The sequence below is a fragment of the Echeneis naucrates genome, chromosome 5, assembly GCF_900963305.1.
Source record: "Echeneis naucrates chromosome 5, fEcheNa1.1, whole genome shotgun sequence".
Classification (NCBI taxonomy): domain Eukaryota; kingdom Metazoa; phylum Chordata; class Actinopteri; order Carangiformes; family Echeneidae; genus Echeneis; species Echeneis naucrates.
This window is the reverse complement of record NC_042515.1, coordinates 2,753,517-2,774,292: the sequence shown is the minus strand read 5'-3', so window position 1 is coordinate 2,774,292 and position 20,776 is coordinate 2,753,517. Positions and strand designations below refer to the sequence as shown.

Genomic DNA, 20,776 nt, shown 5'->3' with positions numbered 1-20,776 from the left:
TAGAAACACACATCTTTTCGGCAGGTTTTGTCTTCCAAACACATGCAGGTGTCCTTGGAAGTCCTCTTCCGCCTTCCGCCTTCTTCCGCCTCCGTCTGTCCCGAAGCCGCTGCGATTGGCTCCATGTCGTGACGCGCACTTGACGCGACGGCACATCTCTACCCTGATTGGTGGAAATCCGCGGAGTTATACGCAGTCTCCGCCCGCTCCCCAGCAGAAGGCAGAGTCAAGATGGCGGCGTCTCTAAGGTGCTTTCTCCGCTCAGGAAAGGTCGCCACTGGTTTTTTACTCTAAAAGTTCCCCCTCTGTTTGGTCCAGGATGATGTTGTTTTTCTTAACCTGACCTGGTTAATGTCTCGCTGTTTGCTCTTCACAGGATGCCGTGTCGGCGCTGCAGCAGCGGGGCTTTCACCGGAGCTCAGCGGCCGCGGTGCAGGTCAGCTAGCAGCTAACAGGCTAACGTTAGCCGCACCTCTCTTCCGTTTGGGCTTTTTTTGTGTTCTTAACTCAAATTAAACGTCTCATTGACACCGTTTTCCTCCCCTGGTGTCTCTGTGTGTGAGAGATGGGGCCTGCCAGGTTAAACTGAGGTTTTCCTGGTGGTTTAGATAAACCTCTCCACCTCCATGACTTTAAAGCTGATGCAGGTCTGCAGACATCGAAATGACTGAGCTCATGTTTATGTCTGTGTCGCTGGTCTGTCTCCTTCCTTCTCCTTCCTTCTCCCCCCTAAACCCCACCGACCATTACTGTCCTCATGAAGCTGCTCAGCTGGACTTTTAGTGGTGTCAGATCATTTCCCAGGTGTACTGAAGGAGGACAGAAGTCTGTTAATCTGTTCCTATTATACAGAAGCACATATAAAGAAAATCAAATCTTGGTTAATGTATATTACCAGTCACACTTTTCATTCATTTGAATGGCAAAGTGTGTCCAAAGTTTTGAATGTTTGAAACTTTTGGATTGAAGTTAGTGACAGTTTTCATTTTGAGAGCGTGGGGGTGTCAGTTCTTCTTCAGATGTGGATTTAGGGATGTGGTTGCTCCAGGATGTGTTGTTATGTCCAGCCGCTTGTCAGTAAAGAGAATTGTGTTTGTAAATTTGGAAGTTGTCTATGGGACGTACATAGATGGTGATTTGAAAAGAGCTTTTATAAAATACAAAGTTAATGTTTAACCTGTTTTAGATTTTGATTAAACTTGAAGTTGTAGGACAGAAGTTTGTGGTCCTGTTGGATTTTTCCCTCAGATGGAAAATAAAATAACTACACTTAAGTCACCTGGATTGTGTCAGGTGGCATTCTTTTCATATTCTAGTCATCTGGGATGTAGCTGTCAGTGCTGACTGTGCCGCTGTTGTCAGGTGACGGTCCGTGATGCCATCAACCAGGCCATTGATGAGGAGATGACGAGGGACGAGCGTGTCTACCTGTTGGGTGAAGAGGTGGCTCAGTATGACGGAGCCTACAAAGTGAGTAAACCCTCGTTACAACACAGTGGATGAAACGTTCCTCAGATTGTTTCTGTTGAGAATGCTGCCCAGATAATGTTCAGTCCTGATAGGAAACATTTTCACCTCAGCCATGCAGTCGTTTTTCTTTAGACTCGTCGCTCACAGGAATCTTTGACTGTATATCTGTGTTTGACTGTAGGTGAGCAGAGGACTGTGGAAGAAGTACGGAGATAAACGCATCATGGACACTCCAATATCAGAGGTGAGGCAGTCCACCTTCATTAATATTTTTCTCTGAGAGTTTTGTCTTTGCTTTGTCAAAAAAACAAAAGTAAACTGGACACAGGAAATGATTTTCAGCTAACTGTGTTGATCTCTCTCTGTCTCTCTCTCTCAGATGGGCTTTACTGGTATTGCAGTGGGATCTGCTATGGTGATTTACTGTTCATCTGCATTCCAACACACACAAACGTCAAACAGCATTATTTTATTAAGAACGCGAGTGCTCACAATGAGCTGTTTGACACTCGGCTTTCAACAATAGAAAGAAACTGGAACCAAAATGTAACGCTTTTGTCCTACTGACTCTCAGTAATGTGAATGTGTTGCCCCCCTCAGGCCGGTCTGAGACCCATCTGTGAGTTCATGACCTTCAACTTCGCCATGCAAGCCATCGATCACATCATCAACTCTGCAGCCAAGACCTGTTACATGTCAGCTGGTCTGCAGCCGGTGCCCATCGTCTTCAGGGGACCCAACGGAGCAGCAATGGGTGTCGCTGCGCAGCACTCACAGTGCTTTGCTTCGTGGTGCGTTCACTGACGCCTGAGTAAAAACGACTCTGTATGCTCAGATTTAAAAACCGAGATCTATGGAGATAAAAGATGAAATGTGTCACACTGTGATAACAAGTACCCCAAAAGAGCAACAATCCGTAAACGTGGGAGGCGTAGGTGAAACGGTGAAGGAGGGCTCATAGAACTGTGCTCAGTGGGATTTCTTGTGTCCCTGCAGGTACGCTCACTGTCCAGGCCTAAAGGTTGTTAGTCCCTGGAGCTCAGAAGATGCCAAAGGTCTCCTGAAAGCAGCCGTCAGAGACGACAACCCTGGTGAGAGACGTTGCTTTTTAATTGTCCTCTAACAGTATTTTGACCAAATATTTATGGTTCCAGCAGCTCAGAGAGTTTTTACAGTTTGATATTTGTTGCAGCACATTGTAAAGTAGTTTGGGTATCATCTCATTGTCGCCGTTGCTGCTGTTACTGAAATAATTACTTCTACATGTGCATTTCAAGGAGGCAGTTGTTTTCATTTTATATAACCTCCTGAGCATTGAGCAGTCTTTGATGCATATAAAGTCTAAATCACCTGCACTGAACTCTGACCTGCTGTGTTGCAGTGGTGGTCCTGGAGAATGAGCTGCTGTACGGTGTTTCCTTTGAGATGTCAGAAGAGTCACAGTCCAAAGATTTTGTCCTTCCCATCGGCAAGGCCAAGGTAGAGAGACAAGGTGAGACAGACAGACAGACACACTCAGGACACAGAGCTCCGCAGTGCTCCTTCTGAACAGTTCTTTTAGTCACAGCATCGGGTCATGTCCTGGATGGAAATTGGCTTAGAAGACTAGAAGTTTGCTCTGAAACGTGATCTAAATGGCCGGGTCCACTGTGTGTTTCAGGGAGTCACATCACTCTGGTGTCTTTCTCTCGGGACGTTGGTAACTGCATGGATGCCGCCGCCGTCCTCGCCAAGGAGGGAATCGACTGTGAGGTAGAGAAACGCACTCGATACTTGAGCAGCTGCTCGGTGCTCAGCAGCAGGTTAACTTCCTCCTCTTTGCGCGTCAGGTGATCAACCTGCGCACCATCCGTCCTTTGGACGTGGAGTGTATTCAGACCAGCGTGATGAAGACCAACCATCTGGTGACGGTGGAGGGCGGCTGGCCCCAGTCTGGAGTCGGAGCCGAGATCTGTGCCAAGATTATGGAAGGTACGAGCAGAATATTTGGAAATCTGAGTTCTGAGTCATCTCCCACGATGATCTCAAAAGCACATGAATGAACACACGGGCTGTTTCTGTGTGAAGGAGCCACTGATTTATTTAATGTTCACATAAAAATTTGTGTCGGGCTAATAAAATCACTCTCAGGTTGCAGAGGAGTGATAAACTGACTCATGTTTTGGTTGTTTCGTCTTATATTGGCTCCTGCCTGTGTGGTAACACCCATTTAATTAACTTCACAGATTTCTATTAAATAGAAAAAAAAATTATAATTAAAATAATAAGATGAATAAGCAATAAGGCAAAAGTTGTCTGAGGTTGGACGTATTAAAATGCTGTTGATGACACATTAAGATGTCACGTTCATCACATAGGCCGAATGTGTTGCCTTCTGGTTTCCCTTCACGCTGTTTTGGGGATTTGGTGTCAGATGATCGGCTTTGTTTTGAATTTTGAATTGTGATCGATGGTAGATCAATCTGAGCATCCATATTTGAAAGCATCACAATAAAATCTTTGACATCCTGTTTGTGTGTTTTATTTTTTTTAGGTCCTGCCTTCAACTACCTGGACTCTCCGGTCACCAGAGTAACAGGCGTCGACATCCCCATGCCGTACGCCAAAATCCTGGAGGAACACACCATGCCGCAGATCAAAGACATCATCTTCGCCGTGAAAAAGACCCTCAATGTCTGAGAATCAAACACACACGGAAGCAAACACGCACAACCCCCCCCCCCAACCGAACACACAGAAGGTGGAAACTTGATCTGCAAACTTCAAATATTTGATTAGGTTTAAATCCAGTCAGTCAGTTTCCTAAAAACACACCCAGCTACAAAGTATCCAGCCAGATGTTGGTCAGAGGAATGCACATCTGTTAGACCTGCGCCCAGAACAGTGGACACAGTCCGGTCACGTCTTCACCCCCGGCACTCCACGATGGCCTGAACCGAGCTGTGTGCTGCTCTGGCTGCTTTTCCCCTTCAACCTAAAAGTCCAGACGTTTGGTGACCACCAAACTGCTGAGTGCGCACAAAAGAGTCAGGATTCGATCAGTCTGAAGGTTTAACGTGACTTTGTGTTTAGATCTTAACACCCCGTGTTGACCGAAGAATCCAGCATCTAATTTAGATAAAAAGTTCCTTCAGATTCTCGAAGAGTTTAATGAAATCAGATATTTCCTCGTCTATTAAAACTTTATTTATGTTCATATTCCACAAAGTGCAGAATTTAGAAACTCAAAACATTTCAGACTGAGCACAGAATCTGAAGATCGATGGATGTAATCCCTGCATGCTCAGATTTCTACCTGCAGACTGACTGACACTTTTAATTGTTGCTCTCAGTAGTTCTGTTGTGCATTTGTGTACTCATATTTATACTCACCAAAACGTCCTGTACTGTACTCAGTCCCTGAGGTTAAATGTTAACTTAAAATTCTCAGCTCTTAAATCAGCAGAGAAGAGAAGCGGCCGAGCAGCGGAGGTGGCGCCTGTCAACAATATTTATTGTAACAGCAGCAGCTCTGTGGACTTTTTTGTTGCTGTAAATGATTCTGTTACAGAAATAAAAACCTTTCAATCCCCCGTGCTGCTCCAGTCCGACAAATTAATTTCAGTTCTCTAATAACTCAGTCGACTGTCCAGTTAGAGAACCTGAGCTTTTATTTGTGAAAAAAAAAAGAATAAAATTACTGAAAGTCACTGGAGCTAATGTGTTATTTGATTTTTAGATGCTGACTTTTTTCATCTTTGTCTACAGGACTTTACTGATTCGTCTTAAATTTAATCTAAAGCTGTTTTAAGATTATCACATTTTGTTTCAGGTTAAATCCTCACAATCTAAGTTTATTTAAAAAATGAAATTTAAAAATGCAACAGCAGAGGAGAGGACGTTGTGAAGAAGAAGAGCAGGTGAAAAGCCTAAAACATTTTTTATTGACAGGATTTAAGTCACTGAACATCAGAGCTGAACTCATCGGCCAAAAAACATCAGCCACTCAACTCGAATATGAAAATAAAACCATTTTGCAAAAGAAAGGAAAACCTGATGCTTCGTCTGAGTTCACAAATATTTTCCAATCAGGAGAAAAGTTGTGACAAAGGAAAAGTTTTTCTGGCACAACAGAGAAAAAACAAAACTTAACACGTTAATCTGCAGTGAGTCTCCAACATGCTGCATGTTGACCAAATTAGCCATTTAAATTACTTTCAAATTTTAAGTGACCATTAACTGATGAAACACACAAAAAACAAAAATAATGAATCTGGGTCGTGAGAAACAAAACTTGTGTTTCCATTTTTTTCTTTCTCAGATTTCTTCAATACAGCTTTTATTCCAGTTCTTATGTGGCTCTATCGCTGCGTTCATGTCGCGTTGGCGTGACAGCAACTTTGTGGTTAAATAAGATTTTTGTCAAAATATGAAAGTAGAAAATAGTCCTGATATCACTCGTTAACAAAAACGGGTTTGAGTGGTGACTTTTTACAACCATCTTGATTTGTCAGGAAACATTAAAGCCTGAAATGATCAAACAATTCTCTTTAAAACAAAAGTCCCATGTGATGTGAACGCAGCATAAAGAGTGTCGGTCATACTGGAGCCTTGAATTGTGGCGGGTTCACTGCAACCAACCCCCCCCCTAAAAAAACAAACAAACAAAAACAACAACAAAAACCCAAAACAAACAAACTGATCTAAATTCTCATACAGAAAATACAGCTGCAGACTTCCAGTGTCCAAAAAAAAAAAAAAAATCACTTCCTGTCTAAACTCCACATCAGTCATGCTGAGCTGAACTTAAACTGAAAGAGTTGTTCAGCCTCAATGATGATAAACAAATTAAACCGTTTTCACATTTAAACATTAAAGTGGGAACTCATGGTTTTTTTCAAGTCTGTTCGGGGTCCTTCATTTTCTCTGGAGCCAAACCAGCATTAAAGTCTTTAAGGCCACGGGTCAATGCCAAAAAATGTAATTCAACAACAACGAAACATCATCTGGAGTCCATGTGATTATCATATCTAAGTTTCCTGTTGAGGACAGCTCGGAAAAACTACATAACTACTAGGTTATTTTTCTTTTGTGGGAATTTTAGAATTTTAAGAAAAAGAGAAAGGAAAGTTAGTATGAAATAAATTGGCAGGTTTATCAGCAGAAAAGATCAATGTTTGAGAAGAAAATCTGCAAAAAAGAATAAAAGAAATTAAACATTTTCATCAATATTTTAGCTGTTATAAATGAAATAATGACTGATTAATATGCTCATTTAATTCAATCAATCTTTTTCAATTATACAAAATATAAAAAGCAAACAAATTTGTCCAATATCCCAAATGTTGCAAAACTCAAAAGCCTTTAACTTACAACAGAAAAAGAAAAAACAACATCAAATCAATTTTCAAACGAGTCATTTTTGGTCAATTATCTAATTAATAAAATCAACTAATCACCGCAGCTCCAGACAAATTAGCTCAGGACAGCCTGAAGATATTTCAACCAGCAGATCTTCTTTACAGATTTTAAGATACTCCAATGAAACAAATGGCGTGTTTGAGTTTGAATGTTTTGAAGCAGCAGATGAAGCTCAGCAGGAAACGACAGAGAGCTCTGACTGTCTGCCAAAGAGGGAGGAGACAGAGGCTGCAGAAACAGACCAGCCGGCCAACCACGTCGGACACAAGTGCACCTTTTTCCTTCAGTCTTCCAATATTTGTCCTCACAAACAAACAAACGGCACAACGTTGGAAGAACATAAACACTTCAGCACTCAAGACGATATGACATTAAAACCAACAGCTTACAGTGAATATTTGGCTTTTGGGGCCAAATACTTAAAAGTCCTGTTGTCGTTTTAATCTCCCTACAAGACTAACAGGTTCTCTAAATATATATAAAAAAATAGGTCGGGTATCATATAAATCAAGTACCGTTAGATTTTTGTTTGATTGAGGATCATCTGGTAACTGTCCAAGTCTTTGGATGAAAAATGAACTTTCCTCTGTGGAAATGTGTTCATGTTATTTTGTGATAACTCTCGTCTTCAGAGGACTTCAGGGACAACGATAACCAGGACCCAAAAAGAGCAACAATCCTTAAATGGTGGGAGGCGAACAGGTGAACAGGTGAACAGGTGAAAGCGTTCAAAACAAACAAACATGGCACGACACTGGAAGAGCATAAACACTAAAGCACTCAGGTGGCGTCAGACCAACACAACATAAAAACCAACAACTTTTATGGGCCAAATATTTAAAGTCCTGCAGTCGTTTTAATCTCCCTACAATACTAACATGTTCTCTAAATATAACAAAATAAGTTTTATGCAACTTTATTTGTACTTCACTTTTTGTAAAATTCCAACATGACATTTCTAATTGTGACTTTATTTCTACAAAAATCAGCTGTTTGTAATTGCACTCCATTCTTTGTCTAAAATTATTACTAAATCACACAGATGTGTTCAGAAGATTTTACATTTACACATCAGATCTTTCTGTTACTAAAAAAAACTATGATGCCTTGAGAAAGACAATCTGTTCTGGAAGCTGCTTTCACTGTCTGCCTGGAAGGTGGAACGACGAGGAAGAGGACATGAATGTGAAGTCAAGCGAACCTGAGACGCAACCGCCGGCGTAAGAACAATACAGATAATCAGGCGATCGATCAGCTGTGGTTTTATTTTAGTTTCAGTCGAACAGTTTTGCATTTCAGGGTTTTTCTGAGCTCAAACTGACGATACATCACCCAAAGAACAAAACTAACTTACTGACCTCATATATCCCAGGATGCCTTTCAACACATCACTCTGAGATGAGGGCGGAGCTACCAATGTCTCAGGGAGCTGAAAGGTCAGATCGCCCGACCTCTGAATGTCCCTTCAGCAGGCCAAGCCTCACCACCACCACCCGCCTCTTCTTCTGCTCCGATCCATCCTCATCGTCATCCTCTTCCTCCTCCTTTCGCTTTCCTCTCTCCTTCCTCTTCTCCTCCTTCCTCTGCTTCTTTGCCTTCTTCCTCCTCTTCTTCTCTTCCTTTTCCTCTGCTGCACGATCCTCTTCTTCCTCCTCGTCCTCCTCCTGCACTCCGTCTTGCACCTCTTCCTCTTCCACTTCTTCCTCCTCCACTCCCATCTCTATTTCCTCCTCCTCGTCAGCCTCCTCCTCTTCCAAGTCAACTTCCACATCATCATCATCATCATCATCTTCTTCCTCCTCCTCCTCCTCCTCCTCCTCCTCCTCTTCTTCTTCTTCCTCCTCCTCTTCCTCCTCAATGTCTTCTTCCTCCACATCTGTCATCTGTTCTCCTCTCATGTGTCCTTGTCTCACTTTTATTCTTTGTCGTCCGTTCTGTGTTGTCTGACAAAAAAAAACAACAACACATCTTCAGGAAACGAGAATAACACACAGAACAGCCTCCCCGTGTGGCTGAAGCAATAATTACACCCCAGGACATGAAATGAAGGACAGAAAAGTAATAAGAAGCTGAATCAGAACTTGATAAATGAAATCTTGAATGACAGCATTAACTAATTTCTTTCTTCTTTACTTTTTCTTATTTGCACATGCAGCAGCTACAGAGCAACATGATTCATCTGGAGTCCAATTTGCTGCCAACTGGAGTTTCCCCTTTTAGCTCCTTTTTGGTCTTTACCAGCAGCAACAAAGAGCAGAACTGTATTTTATACTGAAATTACCCACTGCACACGAACTCCGCACTCTCCTGCTTTTTAGGGTTAATTGCATTTCTGTGTTGGGAAATCTGAATCGTCTGGTTGCAGCCAGTGTTTCTGTAAAAAGGTTATTTAGGGCCCTGATCGTGTTACTCACCAACTTCTTTCCATTTCTGAGCCTGTGCAGCAGTAACCTGACGGTATCCTTGTTTTGACACAGTCCCATGGTGTTGAGGGCATCGAGGGCAGCGCCAGAGCAGCCCTGCTGGCGGAGTTCAGCCCCCAGGGCAGCCTGCATGAAGTTATTCTTCCAAATGTTCCTGGTGAAAAGCGGGACGGAGAGCGCCACAACAGTCCGGCGCTCCAGCAGCGTTTGTGCTTGGTCCTCCGACAGCTGGCTGCCACACAGACAAACACAAGAGGCTCTTCTGTAACTTTTCAAGTTGAGACCTGAAGGCGCTGCGGACATCGTGAACTGAAACTTACTGGCTGCTCTTGGAGAGAGCGTTGATGTCTGGGAACAGTGAGCGGAGGCAGGCGGTGACGAGTGGAGCTTTGTCCTGAGCCCAGTTCAGACATCGACGCCAAGGGAAAGATGTCAGCGGCTTCCTGCTTGACACTTTCTGGTGGAAGGGACTCTCTGCGTGCCGTGACAGCAACTTCATCTACAGCGCAGCAGGTAACAAATGGACACTAAATAATTACAAGAAAACAGGTGCTGGTGTGACGACACCATTGATCAGTCCGGAGTGGACCATCCTCACCTCCTCCTTCAGCTGTTTGCTCCAGAACTCCATCATGGGTTTCCTGGCTCCTTTGGCGGACCACAGCATTTTGAAAGCTGCCTTGTAGCAGGACTTGCTAACCAGCAGCGCTGCTTTGCTCTTCTTCCCCATCCTGCGGCCTTTCTTCTTCTTGTCCTTCCTGTCTGACTGCAGGCACCAAACCGGCACAAAGAGAAAAATATTATTCACAGCTTCTCTAAGTATGAAACACAGTCATGTCAGCAGCTCTGTGTTTGAGCCCATCGATGCTAAAAAAAAAAAAAAAAAATTCAACAGCTGTGTATGAGTGTTGCATTATGTTAGCTGGCAAAAGCAAAGACTTTTTTCATCTGACAGATCTCAGTTTCCTTACTGAACACTTTATTATTTTAATCGATCATGATTAATACTGGATTTTTAAAGCTAATAAAAGCTGATTAAGAGTCGAGAGAAAAATATGAGAAATATTTTTTACTTCCCTCTTTTTGAGTAGATAATGATATAATAATTATGACAAACTAAATAGTAAAAGGTGACACTTTCAGGTTAAAATGTGCAGTACTGTCAGATTTACAGAAAAGCTGAAGAAGTTCAGGCTGTGCTGCTTCTTAGTTAACAGCCATCAAACTGTGTTATTAAGTTTCTCATTTCAATGACCTGATAACGAAAGTAATCGTTATTTGCAGCTCTCTTTACCAGTTTTGTAACTTTATCATGTGACTTCCCTAATCTTGTAAAAAAAAAAAAAAAGATATATATTCCACATTTTTATTTTCTATTATACTGTATTATGTATGGAAAAAGATCCAACTTTTGCTTATGCAGGGAAATAAAGTTTCAACTTGGAGAAATCCAGCCTACATCCAGTTTTTAACTAAACATGGATTTGTCTGTCAGATATGACAGATGTGAAACTCTTCTCTCTCTCACACACACAGACACACACACACACCCACACCTGTTTGGTGTCAGGTGGTTTCAGCCACAGAGACCGTCTCCCGGTCTGTTTCCTCTTGCCTTTGCTCCGGATCACCTGTGCGCAGGTCTCGCACAGGAAGGACTTGTCGTGGACCACCGAGTCCGGGAAGGCCCAGTGCACGGTGTCCGGGCTGGTGAAGGTGTACACGGCCCTCCGGTTGAAGCTCCGGCCCTGCCGCTCAAACTCGGCCTTGCAGCAGCAGCAGTTCTTGTCCTCCGGCCGCTTGGGACGCCGGCGGCCGCCGCTCCGGCAGGGCAGCGCGGTGCCGGCTTCCACCACCACCACCGCCGCCGCCTTCGGGGGGTCCTCGTCGGTCTGCTGCGGCGGAGGGGAAGCCCCCTCGTAAGGTCCACCGGGGCAGTCCACCTCCGCGCCCACCGCCGGTCCCGGCAGCTCCACCGGTAAAGAGGCGCTGGGCTGCTCCGGCGTGCAGCGCTCGTGTTCGGCCGGCGCAGCGAAGCCTCCCTCGGCGGAGATCCCGCTGTCGGCCGCCGCCGTGCAGCCGGAGAAGGAAGCCGCGTCCGCGGCGTGCGCGTAGTCGTGGTCGTTGGCGTCGGACGGGTGGCCGCTGTCGGCGGCCTTCCCCGCGTTGGGGTCGCTGTTTTCGCTCGCCATGATGAGCGGAGAGTCTCCGGATCGAGTCAGCAGCGAAGACACGCAGAAAGAAAGAGTCCGTCGGCCTTCATGGCTGCTGGGGCGGCGGGCTAAAGCTAACGGCTAACACCGGCCGAGAGCCGGGCAGTCTCCACCGGGGCCGACGGCAGAGGAAGGTTTTTAACGGAAATGTGTCCGGAGCACACGAAACCGAGGCGCCCTGACCGACCGGACGGAGCGGCTCATAAACAAAATGGCTTCCGGTTTCAGTGGACGGGCTGCCGGACGCTGCTGCCCCCGGTGGTCGGAGGGGGGAAGGCCGGAAATGCGCCCTCACGTCCCGTCGTTAAAACAAATAATAATAAACTAAACTGTAATAGAGTATTTATATTATATATAATATATCTGTACAGGACTTTAGGTCTTTAAAAATTAAATAACTTTACAGGGAATACACAAAATATTGTTGTTAATGCCGCTTTCCATGCAAGAATGATTGTATGCATATTGCTGTTATTATTATTATTATTATTATTATTATTATTAGTAGTAGTAGTAGTAGAACTGTTGTCCTTCTCCTTCTCTTCTTCTTGATAATAATAATTTAAATGATACGTTATCTGCAGTATTTGAAAAGCTTTACGACAAAATCTGTCTAGTCTTCATCTTACTGACGCAATGGCGATTATTTTTAGGATAATTTCCACACTGAATTACGAAAAGGCACATTTATATTATATTTTTACGTTTTCAGACTACATTCATATGGAATCATATGGAAAAATACTTTGACTTTGATTACGAATAAAATATGTCTATGTCCGATCAAAGAAAATGGAAGTAATCCAGAATTATATGTATATTTTTTTTATGATTGAAATTATTTTTATGTCTTGAAATCAACTCTTATTTTGATAGGACTTCCCGGAAGCTCCCTGACAGCCTCCGTCCAGCTGGACGGCTAAACGATGGATGAGGACGGAAAACCGAGTTAAAGGTTCCAAACTCCGGCTGCGTTTGGTGTCACAGCGTCGGTCAGTGGCGAGGACGCAGTCAAAGGTTGGATTTTAAACGCTGTTTAAGTTTAATCCACCATTGTAATCCTGTGTCATCTTCATGTAACGCATCATGCTAGCTGTGTAGCTGCTGTGTAGCTTAGCTCATCATCATCATCTTCATCTTCATCTTCATCTCCTTCAGGTGTTTCTGATGTGCTGAATTCAATTCACGGGTTAAATTTTGTGCAGAAGCAATCACATATACACATATCACATATTGGTATTGTGTAAAAGGCAACAACACTAGAAAACTGAATAACTAAACCCTGTAACACTGACTTTCATGAGGAGTTAAAAACTTTCATGATCTGTTATTTTCTATTTTATTATTATTATTATTATTATTCTTTAGAAAATATTCAACATTAAAGGAGTGAAGCATATCTGTTTGGGGTTGTATGGCATCAGGAAATGATGCGTTGATAATGGAAAGAATTATGGATTCAACTGGGTGCTGAATAATTCATCAAACTGCAGGAGCTTCACTTTTCTATGATCAGTAGTTAGATGAAGTGCTGTGTTGTTACAGAGGCTGCCCAGCCTGTGTATCATGTTCTCCGGACATGGGATCAAAAATAACATATCTTTTATGTTTTTCAGAGAAAATTAAATCCAACTGAAATTATTACCTTTTTTACAGTGCTCAACCTCCAGATTACACTAAGTATCATCAAATTATGGAAATTTTTATGGAGACTTTTTATGATTTGATAGCATTAATAGAGATGACCGAGGAGGGGGGGGTTGAGCGGCAACCCTCTGTGATGTTACTCATAGGTTTTGCCCTTTCGCCCGTCACATGTACTGGGGGGGCTGGAGCCAGTCCCAGCTGACAGTGGGTGAAGGCAGGGTTCACCCTGAACAGGTCACCACTCATACTTACTGGCAACTTTAGAATCACTATCTAACTTAAACCTGCATGTCTTTGGACTGTGGGAAGAATCTGGAGAACCTGGAGGGAACCCATTTTGACCCACTCTGTCAGTCACATGGTTGCCTGACTAATTTTTCCAACCAGTCCAGTCGCCCTCTGATGGTCTTTAAATAGAATGCAGGTTTAAAGCGCCTCGACATTGGCTTAAATTTTAGTGCCTGTACTCTACGTCCATTTTCATAAAGAGCTTGTGGTTGACGTGCAGTATGAACCTGGACTGCAGTCAAACCACTGCAGTAAGAACTGAGCTTTACTATGTGGCTCACAACAACCCAGACCATTACCGACTGGTGAAAAATACAATTACAATATGTAGCTGGTAATATTTTTCTTAATGCAACATATTTTCTATGTATTTGATGACAATTGTAATGCAGATGGCCTGGATAAATTTTATTGAAACAACTGTGACCAAGATCTGTTCTGAGAGTGTTACAGTAAAAAAAGAAAAACACCCTCTGTCTTTGTAGTGGAACGCTGTTATAAATGACCTCAATTTTATGTTGCAGCTCTCTGCAGCAGTTTGGTGTTTTATCAGGTAACATGTACGCTGATACCAATATATCTTCATTATCCTCGTCGATCTATCCATGTAGCTTTGCTATGTGGGTGTGGATTTTAATGTCAGTAGGTCTGAATGTCTGGCTGAATTGTCAGTGGTTAAGTTATAGGGGTAATATTAATCGCTCCAATTTCTCTCATGCAGTGTATATTGATATTTTATGTTTTGTGCTGTGTTTCATCTTCAGTGTTTGTATGACTGACCTTGGCCAGGCAGATTTTTTTTTTTTTTTTTTTTTTTATCGGCGGATGTACCTGGTAAAGGAAAAAAATCTGCAGCAAGAGAAAGAATGAACAACAGAGCAGAATAATCATTTCAAAAAGGAGTGCTATAATGATTTGATTAAAGTTAATTATTGAATCAAATACTCTCCGGGTTCAGCTTCTCACTTCGGGTTTGGTGCCTTTGTTTCTTATATGTGACATTAAATTTAGATTCTTACCATTTAACTAGACAAGAAAACTGAAAACACTACTCAACAAAAATAATTGGTCAAGACATTAGATAGGGAGATAATGAAAATAATGCTTGGTTACAGCCCTGAATGAAACATCATCTCTCGATCTGCTGTGAATGAGTTCTCTCAGTGAATAGAGTGTGGGTTTGTACTCAGTTGCTAAATTAAAATTAAAACTGAAATTTCCAACCTTTTAACGCACAGCTGATGCACAATTTAGTCACGGCTCATTAAAATGCCTTGCGAGTTTTGTCTATCGGCCACGGGGCGGTTCATTCATCTGTTCTGAATCTGGGTTTGTTTCTAAGATTTAAGAAGCTCCTCCTCCTGTCTCTCTCTGCCTGGCAGTGTGCGGACACATCAGGGACGCAAGACTAATCAGCCAGATGATGTCTGGGCCACGGCAACGCGGCTGCATCAGCTGGTTACTGATCTCTATGGTAACCATCTCACAAGCTGTTCATTCCTCTTGTTGCAGGTATTGGTTGGAAACGCAGAAATGATCTTCCTAACAGTCTGACCTGAAAGGAACCAACACAGCCAGCTGCCCCAAGGCTGCAGATGGAGAATGGAGACCTGGGTCACATGGTGTGTGCGTTTTCCTTTGTTGCCGACATTTTTGTATTTGAACTTTCCTGCTTTCTGGCAGTTCAGCCTTTTGCCTTTGAACAATTGCTGACATTTGAATGATGGCAAATGCTCTTTGTGTGTGTGTGTGTATGTGTGTGTTTGTGTGCGCGCGCTGGCATGTTTCCATTTATTTCATAATTTTTAGTATTACTTTAGAGTGGAAGCTGATTTATTCACTCAGTCACTTTATTAGTTACACCGACTAATATAAAACTAATGCATTCTAATACAACAGTCCTAACATGAATCATCCTTGATGAAGGTTATTGTGTTGTTGATGCTGTTTTATAAAGGTACTGCAGTTTGTGGTGCTGTTGAATTGTAATGAATCATACAGAGGTGCTTTTTTCCAGTTTTGACTGAATATTAAATATGAATTATTTCAGTGGCTGTTGTTCTGCAGTGAGAAAAAAAAAGAACTACATGTAATGGATTAGGCAATATCTGATTTACTTATTGAGGATGCCTCAGGTTGGAACAGCCCTTTTTCTTTAAGCTCTTTGAGTGCTGGGTGCATTATGAAGGTACAACAGCTGATATGACCTGGAGGCATGAGAACCTGCTGGGAAGTCAACATTTCCACATAGAATTCAATTTGGCATGTAATTATTCATATTGATTCAAGTTCCCTAAACCTAAACTGTGCCATAACTCTGCGCTCCAACACATGACGGCGAGGTGGATAAATGTTGCGTTGTCGCTGATGGCTCTTCTTCCTGCTTTGTCCAGATGGGGGAGCCAGTGACTCTGAACGTGGGGGGCTGTGTGTACAGCACGTCCATGTCCACACTGCAGCGTTACCCAGACTCCATGCTGGGAGCCATGTTCAGAGGAGACCTCCCCACTGTGAGGGACACACATGGAAACTACTTTATTGATCGTGACGGCCCGTTGTTTCGGTAAGTTTGTGCGTGGTGGAATAATAGATTTTTAAATAATGACATCTGCAGCTAGCTAGCCCATCAAATCACATTTATCTTGCTGTTAACTCAGTAATCAAAAGTTACTTGTCACTTGTTGGCTTTTTACGTTATAAACATGCTAAATGTTAACAAAGTGTTATGACTGATGATCACTTACGTGTTCAGTAAGAAACGGCTGGCCTGGAAACAGGAAGAGAGTCAACGTGTTAAAGGACAGACTCAAAATGTCAACATATAAGACTGGACCCAAAAACAGGCAGAACTCAGGTATTTTCCCTCTACAATGATGATGCAGGTGTACTGACCCAGAAGGTTCATAGATTGATGGTTTAAAGTTGAGCTGACGCTGGAGAAGGTACAGGAATTTCAACTTAACAAAAGACATCAAAAACTCAGACAAGAATTTAAGTGCCCAAGAGCGTAAACAACTGCAAAGGCTGAAGCAATCTGGCAACAAGTGACAGACAAACTGGGGGATCTGTGTCTGTTGTTGATTACTTGAGACGCTGGTGTGGTTAGAAGCTACTGAGGCTGCAGCTACAAAGAAAAGAGGGGAGGGAAGAAACAGAGCCACAGCAGAACTGGGACACCAAAGACAGCAGTGAATCATATTCAAACGTCAGAAAAGTGAAACAAACTTGATTCCACCATGAATGGTTGAATGAATGAATGAAGTGTGAATGTACAGCAGCTCTCTCCCTCCTGGCAGCTCAGCAGTACTGATCCTATCTGGGTATCTGCTGTTTCAGCTATATCCTCAATTTCCTGCGAACGTCAGAGCTGACGCTGCCGTGCAACTTCAAGGAGACCGAGCTGCTCAGGAAGGAGGCTGACTTCTATCAGATTGAGCCCCTGATCCAGTGCCTGGGAGACCCCAAACCCGTGCTGCCTTACCCCACTGACACCTATGAGGAAGTGGTGGAGCTCTCCAGCACCAGAAAGCTGTCCAAGTATTCCAATCCTGTCGCTGTCATCATCACCCAGCTCACCATCACCACTAAGGTCAGTGGGAACAGGTCCAGGAGAGTTCTGCTGATAAGTAGATGCAGTGGCCCAGACAGAAAAACACAAACAATTACACCTGCTTTTTGCTTAAAATCCAAATGACACATGGTGGTATGTTAAAACGGGAGTGTCCATCGGTCAACTCAATGCAGATACTGCAGACTACAAACCAACAGATTTAATAGTTCATTGATCACATATGCACAGATATAATACATCTTCTTTAGACATCGTTTCAGTAGTTGTTTGAGGCTTTTAACTTTAAATCTAAGTCTTAGCTCTGGAAAATGTGAATTCCTTTGTGATTATTTGCAGTCAGTGTGTATATTTCACTGTGTTGTTGGTATTTGTAGACGTGTACACCAGAATTGGTGGTGGTCACAACAGTAACAATCTATGCAATGAGTTAATTGCTTTAAGTAAATCAGGGAATTCACATAAGGATTGGAATCTTACAATTTAAAGCAAATGTTGTAAACATGTAAACGTGTACTCTTTAGGTCCATGCAGTGTTGGAGTCAATCTCAAGCAGTTTTACAAAGTGGAACAAACACATGATGGACACCAGAGACTACCAGGTATCCTTCACCTTCGGACCATGTGACCACCAGCAGGAAGTCAGTCTGCGTGTCCACCTGCTTGACTTCATCTCCAAAGCTGTATGAAACATCAATCGATTGACCAAAAAGCATTTAAAAGCTTTTTTTTTTTTATCATGCTGAACATGACATTTAGAATAGATATATACTGATGTAACTCCGTTTCTCTGTTGTTTTTGTTTTTTCAGGGTTTCACAATACGCAACACGCGCGTTCACCACATGAGCGAGCGAGCCAATGAGAACACGGTGGAACACAACTGGACGTTCTGCCGACGAACTCGCAAAGTCAACAACTGACTGAAGAACTGAAGGATACACTTACTGACAGATGACTGTCTGCATACAGAGACTTGCGTGTGTGGTGGTTTTGCTGTTGCATGCTAATGTTTTGCACGATCGTGCTGTTTTTGAATCATCCCCCTCAAAGTGAAAACACATGGCCAAGTTACTACATGTGGATGGTCCATTATCCTGATCCTCTTACAGGTGTTACCTTCATTTGTAACGTATACATTGTTTGGCCAAAAGTATGTGGACAGCCCTCATGCACACTAAAGATGGATTCTTCTTGGACTCATCCTATCCAAAAGCTTTGGATGAAATTGTACGAGGGCTGTGAGCCAGACATCCGATAGCTGTCATATATCTGTCATATATCTGCAAAGTCCAGGCGTCCACAGACTTTCGGCCAGCGCGTGGTAGTTTAATATCTGGCAAATAAGGAGTATCTGTAAATAAAACATCAATCTGAAAAATTATGTTTTTTATGCTTAACTGTCAAATTGGATTATAGTCTAGACTTTTTGACTTGGTCCTAAAATTTTTGTTGCTCATTTTTGAAAACTTGACCTGATTGTTCTTGCTGTAATGTAATGATGCTTTTCTACTGTTGGTCTGAATGCAGCTGTGGTGTTGCTGACATCACAGCTTGTTGTATATGATTGTAGACAGAATTTAAATGATCAAATGTTTAATATACTTGTGTGGTACACAGGCGCAGGCTGAGTTTAGTTAAATCCGGTGAGAGTTAAATAAACATCCAACTGAATGGGCAAAGAAGATCATGTTCATCTTGGCATCCGCATAAATTTCATTAACTTTGCAGGACTGACTGACTGATCTTTATGAATACATCTTTTTCACTATGCTCTGGGGCTGAGGAGAAACAATGAAGTGATGTCATTTTGCCAGAAATTCAATACTGTGACTCGGCAACAGAAGAATGAGAGATAATGAGCATATTTCTGGTTAACAGAGACTTAGAATCCTCCCTGTGCCAAAGAGGGTCAAAGGTTTTATTTCTGATTTTTACAAATAAATTAGATTAACAAGTTTTGAAAGCAAATCAAATAGCAGCATTATGGAGTTGGCACACCAACAACACAATATTTATATCCAGCCTCCCACAAATTCTGCACATAAAGCAGCTCATTGCTTCCAACTCAGACCAAGTGTTACTTTTGGTCAAATCACAGCAAGACATCACTATACGAGAATATTCTGCCTCACAATTTCCAGTAGTTTCAGTCGGTAAAGTGATGAAGGCGACATTAACTCGGTTTCCTGCAGACACAGGCTGCATTGGATTGGGCAGTACTTTAAAGAGATTCCAGTTCTTGCTTGATGGAAGAGAATACAGGTAGTAATTATCAGGAGTAACTTCAGTGATGAGCAGTGTGCAGCTTTTTTTCCACATTGTGTGCGTCTGTTGTGTTCGTCAGTTATCCAGTTTCTCTCCCTACATTTGTGTGTCTGCTGGGTGTGACTCTCCAGCTCCTTCTTGTTATTCCACCTACTCCAGACCAGCTGATTGGCTCACAAAGATCGACTCAGCAGATAATGACCAGCTTTTCACTCGACTCTGTCCTATATTGTCGTGTTGTACCTGCGAGGTAAACCACAATGAACTTTGACATTTAGGGATTTTCTGTTTAACTGCCTTTTGCATACACTCACGTCCTCTTTCCTGCCCTACCGGGTTCACCGGTTCATCTTCAAACACCAGCCTGAGAACCTTTACGTGGCCTGCCCAGTCTGAACCATCAGTTCTGGTCCTGGGTTCAGTTACTTGTCCAAATCTCAGGCGAACAATCAAAAACCTTGAACCAAACACCAATCTTCTTTTCAATGACTGTCTCTGAAAACTATCACTTGGTCAACTATTTTAATTCAAACCCAGACTGAATGGTCTCAACCATTAAGATTGTCATGAAATTTGGTTCAATCATTCAAATTATCCTTGAGATGTGTGTAGAACTTGATTAGAGTCTACTTGGGGCAAATTACATTGATTGGAAAGTTCTTTCGGCTGGGTGCTATCTACTCTACAGAGCCTGTGGCTCATTATCACTGATTGCCACTTACACCTTGTTCTGATTTGAACTTGGCCGTTCTCTCTCCAGCCTTTGCCAGTTGGTTTGTTGAACCCAAAGGTGATAATGTCCTTGGCTGACTTATCTTCTGCTGGATCCCGTTTCAAGCATTTGGACCTCAGTAATTTGTTGCCTTGGTGTTCTACTCCCTCTGTCCTGTCCTTCACTCACCATCTCTTTGCTGCGGTCTTTCTTTCCTCTGTTACCTACATGGCCCCAGTCTTGGACTGTCACTTCTTGTCTACTGCCCTCACGCTCCAAGGCAGCTTTTTCCCTCGAGCAATTTGGCTTTGAAACCAAATCGGCTTCAGTTTTCTCCAATAACCTTCTCACATCTGCCAATAAACCGTTATATTACCCTCATGACTCTCAGGTCAAGATCTGTTCATTTGGAACCTCAACAGGTTCAAAATGTCATACTGCGGGCAAGGACAAAAACCAAACTCTGAACTCATCTGCACAACTCCAGCCTCCATCCACTGAGGAAAACTGCTTTTAAGATTAGCTTTGAAAATAAGTGAATAAAATTGAAAGAAAAAAAAAAAAACCCATGAAGGAAAAATGAAAATGATCACACAAGCCACATTGAGCCACATTGCCTTGTCATAGAAACATGGTTGAAACTTTCAATGGGTCATAAAACTGATTACTTCCTTCAGTTAAATCTGTGTTTTGAAAACGAACCTCAAAATCCCTAATTAGATTTTATTTTCATGGGGTTGTTACACAAAGAATGTCGAGAAGGAGCTCAATCCCCAAGCTACCAGACC

The 20,776-nt window shown here is 42.6% G+C and overlaps 2 protein-coding genes across 3 annotated transcripts; both read left to right on the top strand.

Moving 5' to 3' along the window:
• The first annotated feature begins 205 nt into the window (after positions 1 to 205).
• On the top strand, positions 206 to 5,042 carry pdhb (pyruvate dehydrogenase E1 subunit beta). Its single transcript, XM_029502392.1, has 11 exons — positions 206 to 270; positions 377 to 436; positions 1,363 to 1,470; positions 1,652 to 1,714; positions 1,850 to 1,885; positions 2,071 to 2,261; positions 2,467 to 2,561; positions 2,852 to 2,962; positions 3,131 to 3,222; positions 3,300 to 3,441; positions 4,004 to 5,042. The coding sequence occupies exons 1-11, from the start codon at positions 232 to 234 to the stop codon at positions 4,147 to 4,149; spliced, it is 1,083 nt and encodes a 360-aa protein (XP_029358252.1). The 5' UTR covers positions 206 to 231; the 3' UTR covers positions 4,150 to 5,042.
• Positions 5,043 to 12,400: 7,358 nt separating this feature from the next.
• On the top strand, positions 12,401 to 18,820 carry kctd6a (potassium channel tetramerization domain containing 6a). 2 transcript variants are annotated; one of them, XM_029502114.1, is made up of 6 exons: positions 12,401 to 12,523; positions 14,954 to 15,063; positions 15,835 to 16,004; positions 16,778 to 17,030; positions 17,534 to 17,692; positions 17,821 to 18,820. In XM_029502114.1, the coding sequence occupies exons 2-6, from the start codon at positions 15,037 to 15,039 to the stop codon at positions 17,929 to 17,931; spliced, it is 720 nt and encodes a 239-aa protein (XP_029357974.1). In that variant the 5' UTR covers positions 12,401 to 12,523; positions 14,954 to 15,036; the 3' UTR covers positions 17,932 to 18,820. The 2 variants fall into 2 exon arrangements, with proteins under 2 accessions (XP_029357974.1, XP_029357975.1); XM_029502115.1 differs by having other exon boundaries at positions 17,534 to 17,611; positions 17,821 to 17,948.
• The last annotated feature ends 1,956 nt before the right edge of the window (positions 18,821 to 20,776 follow it).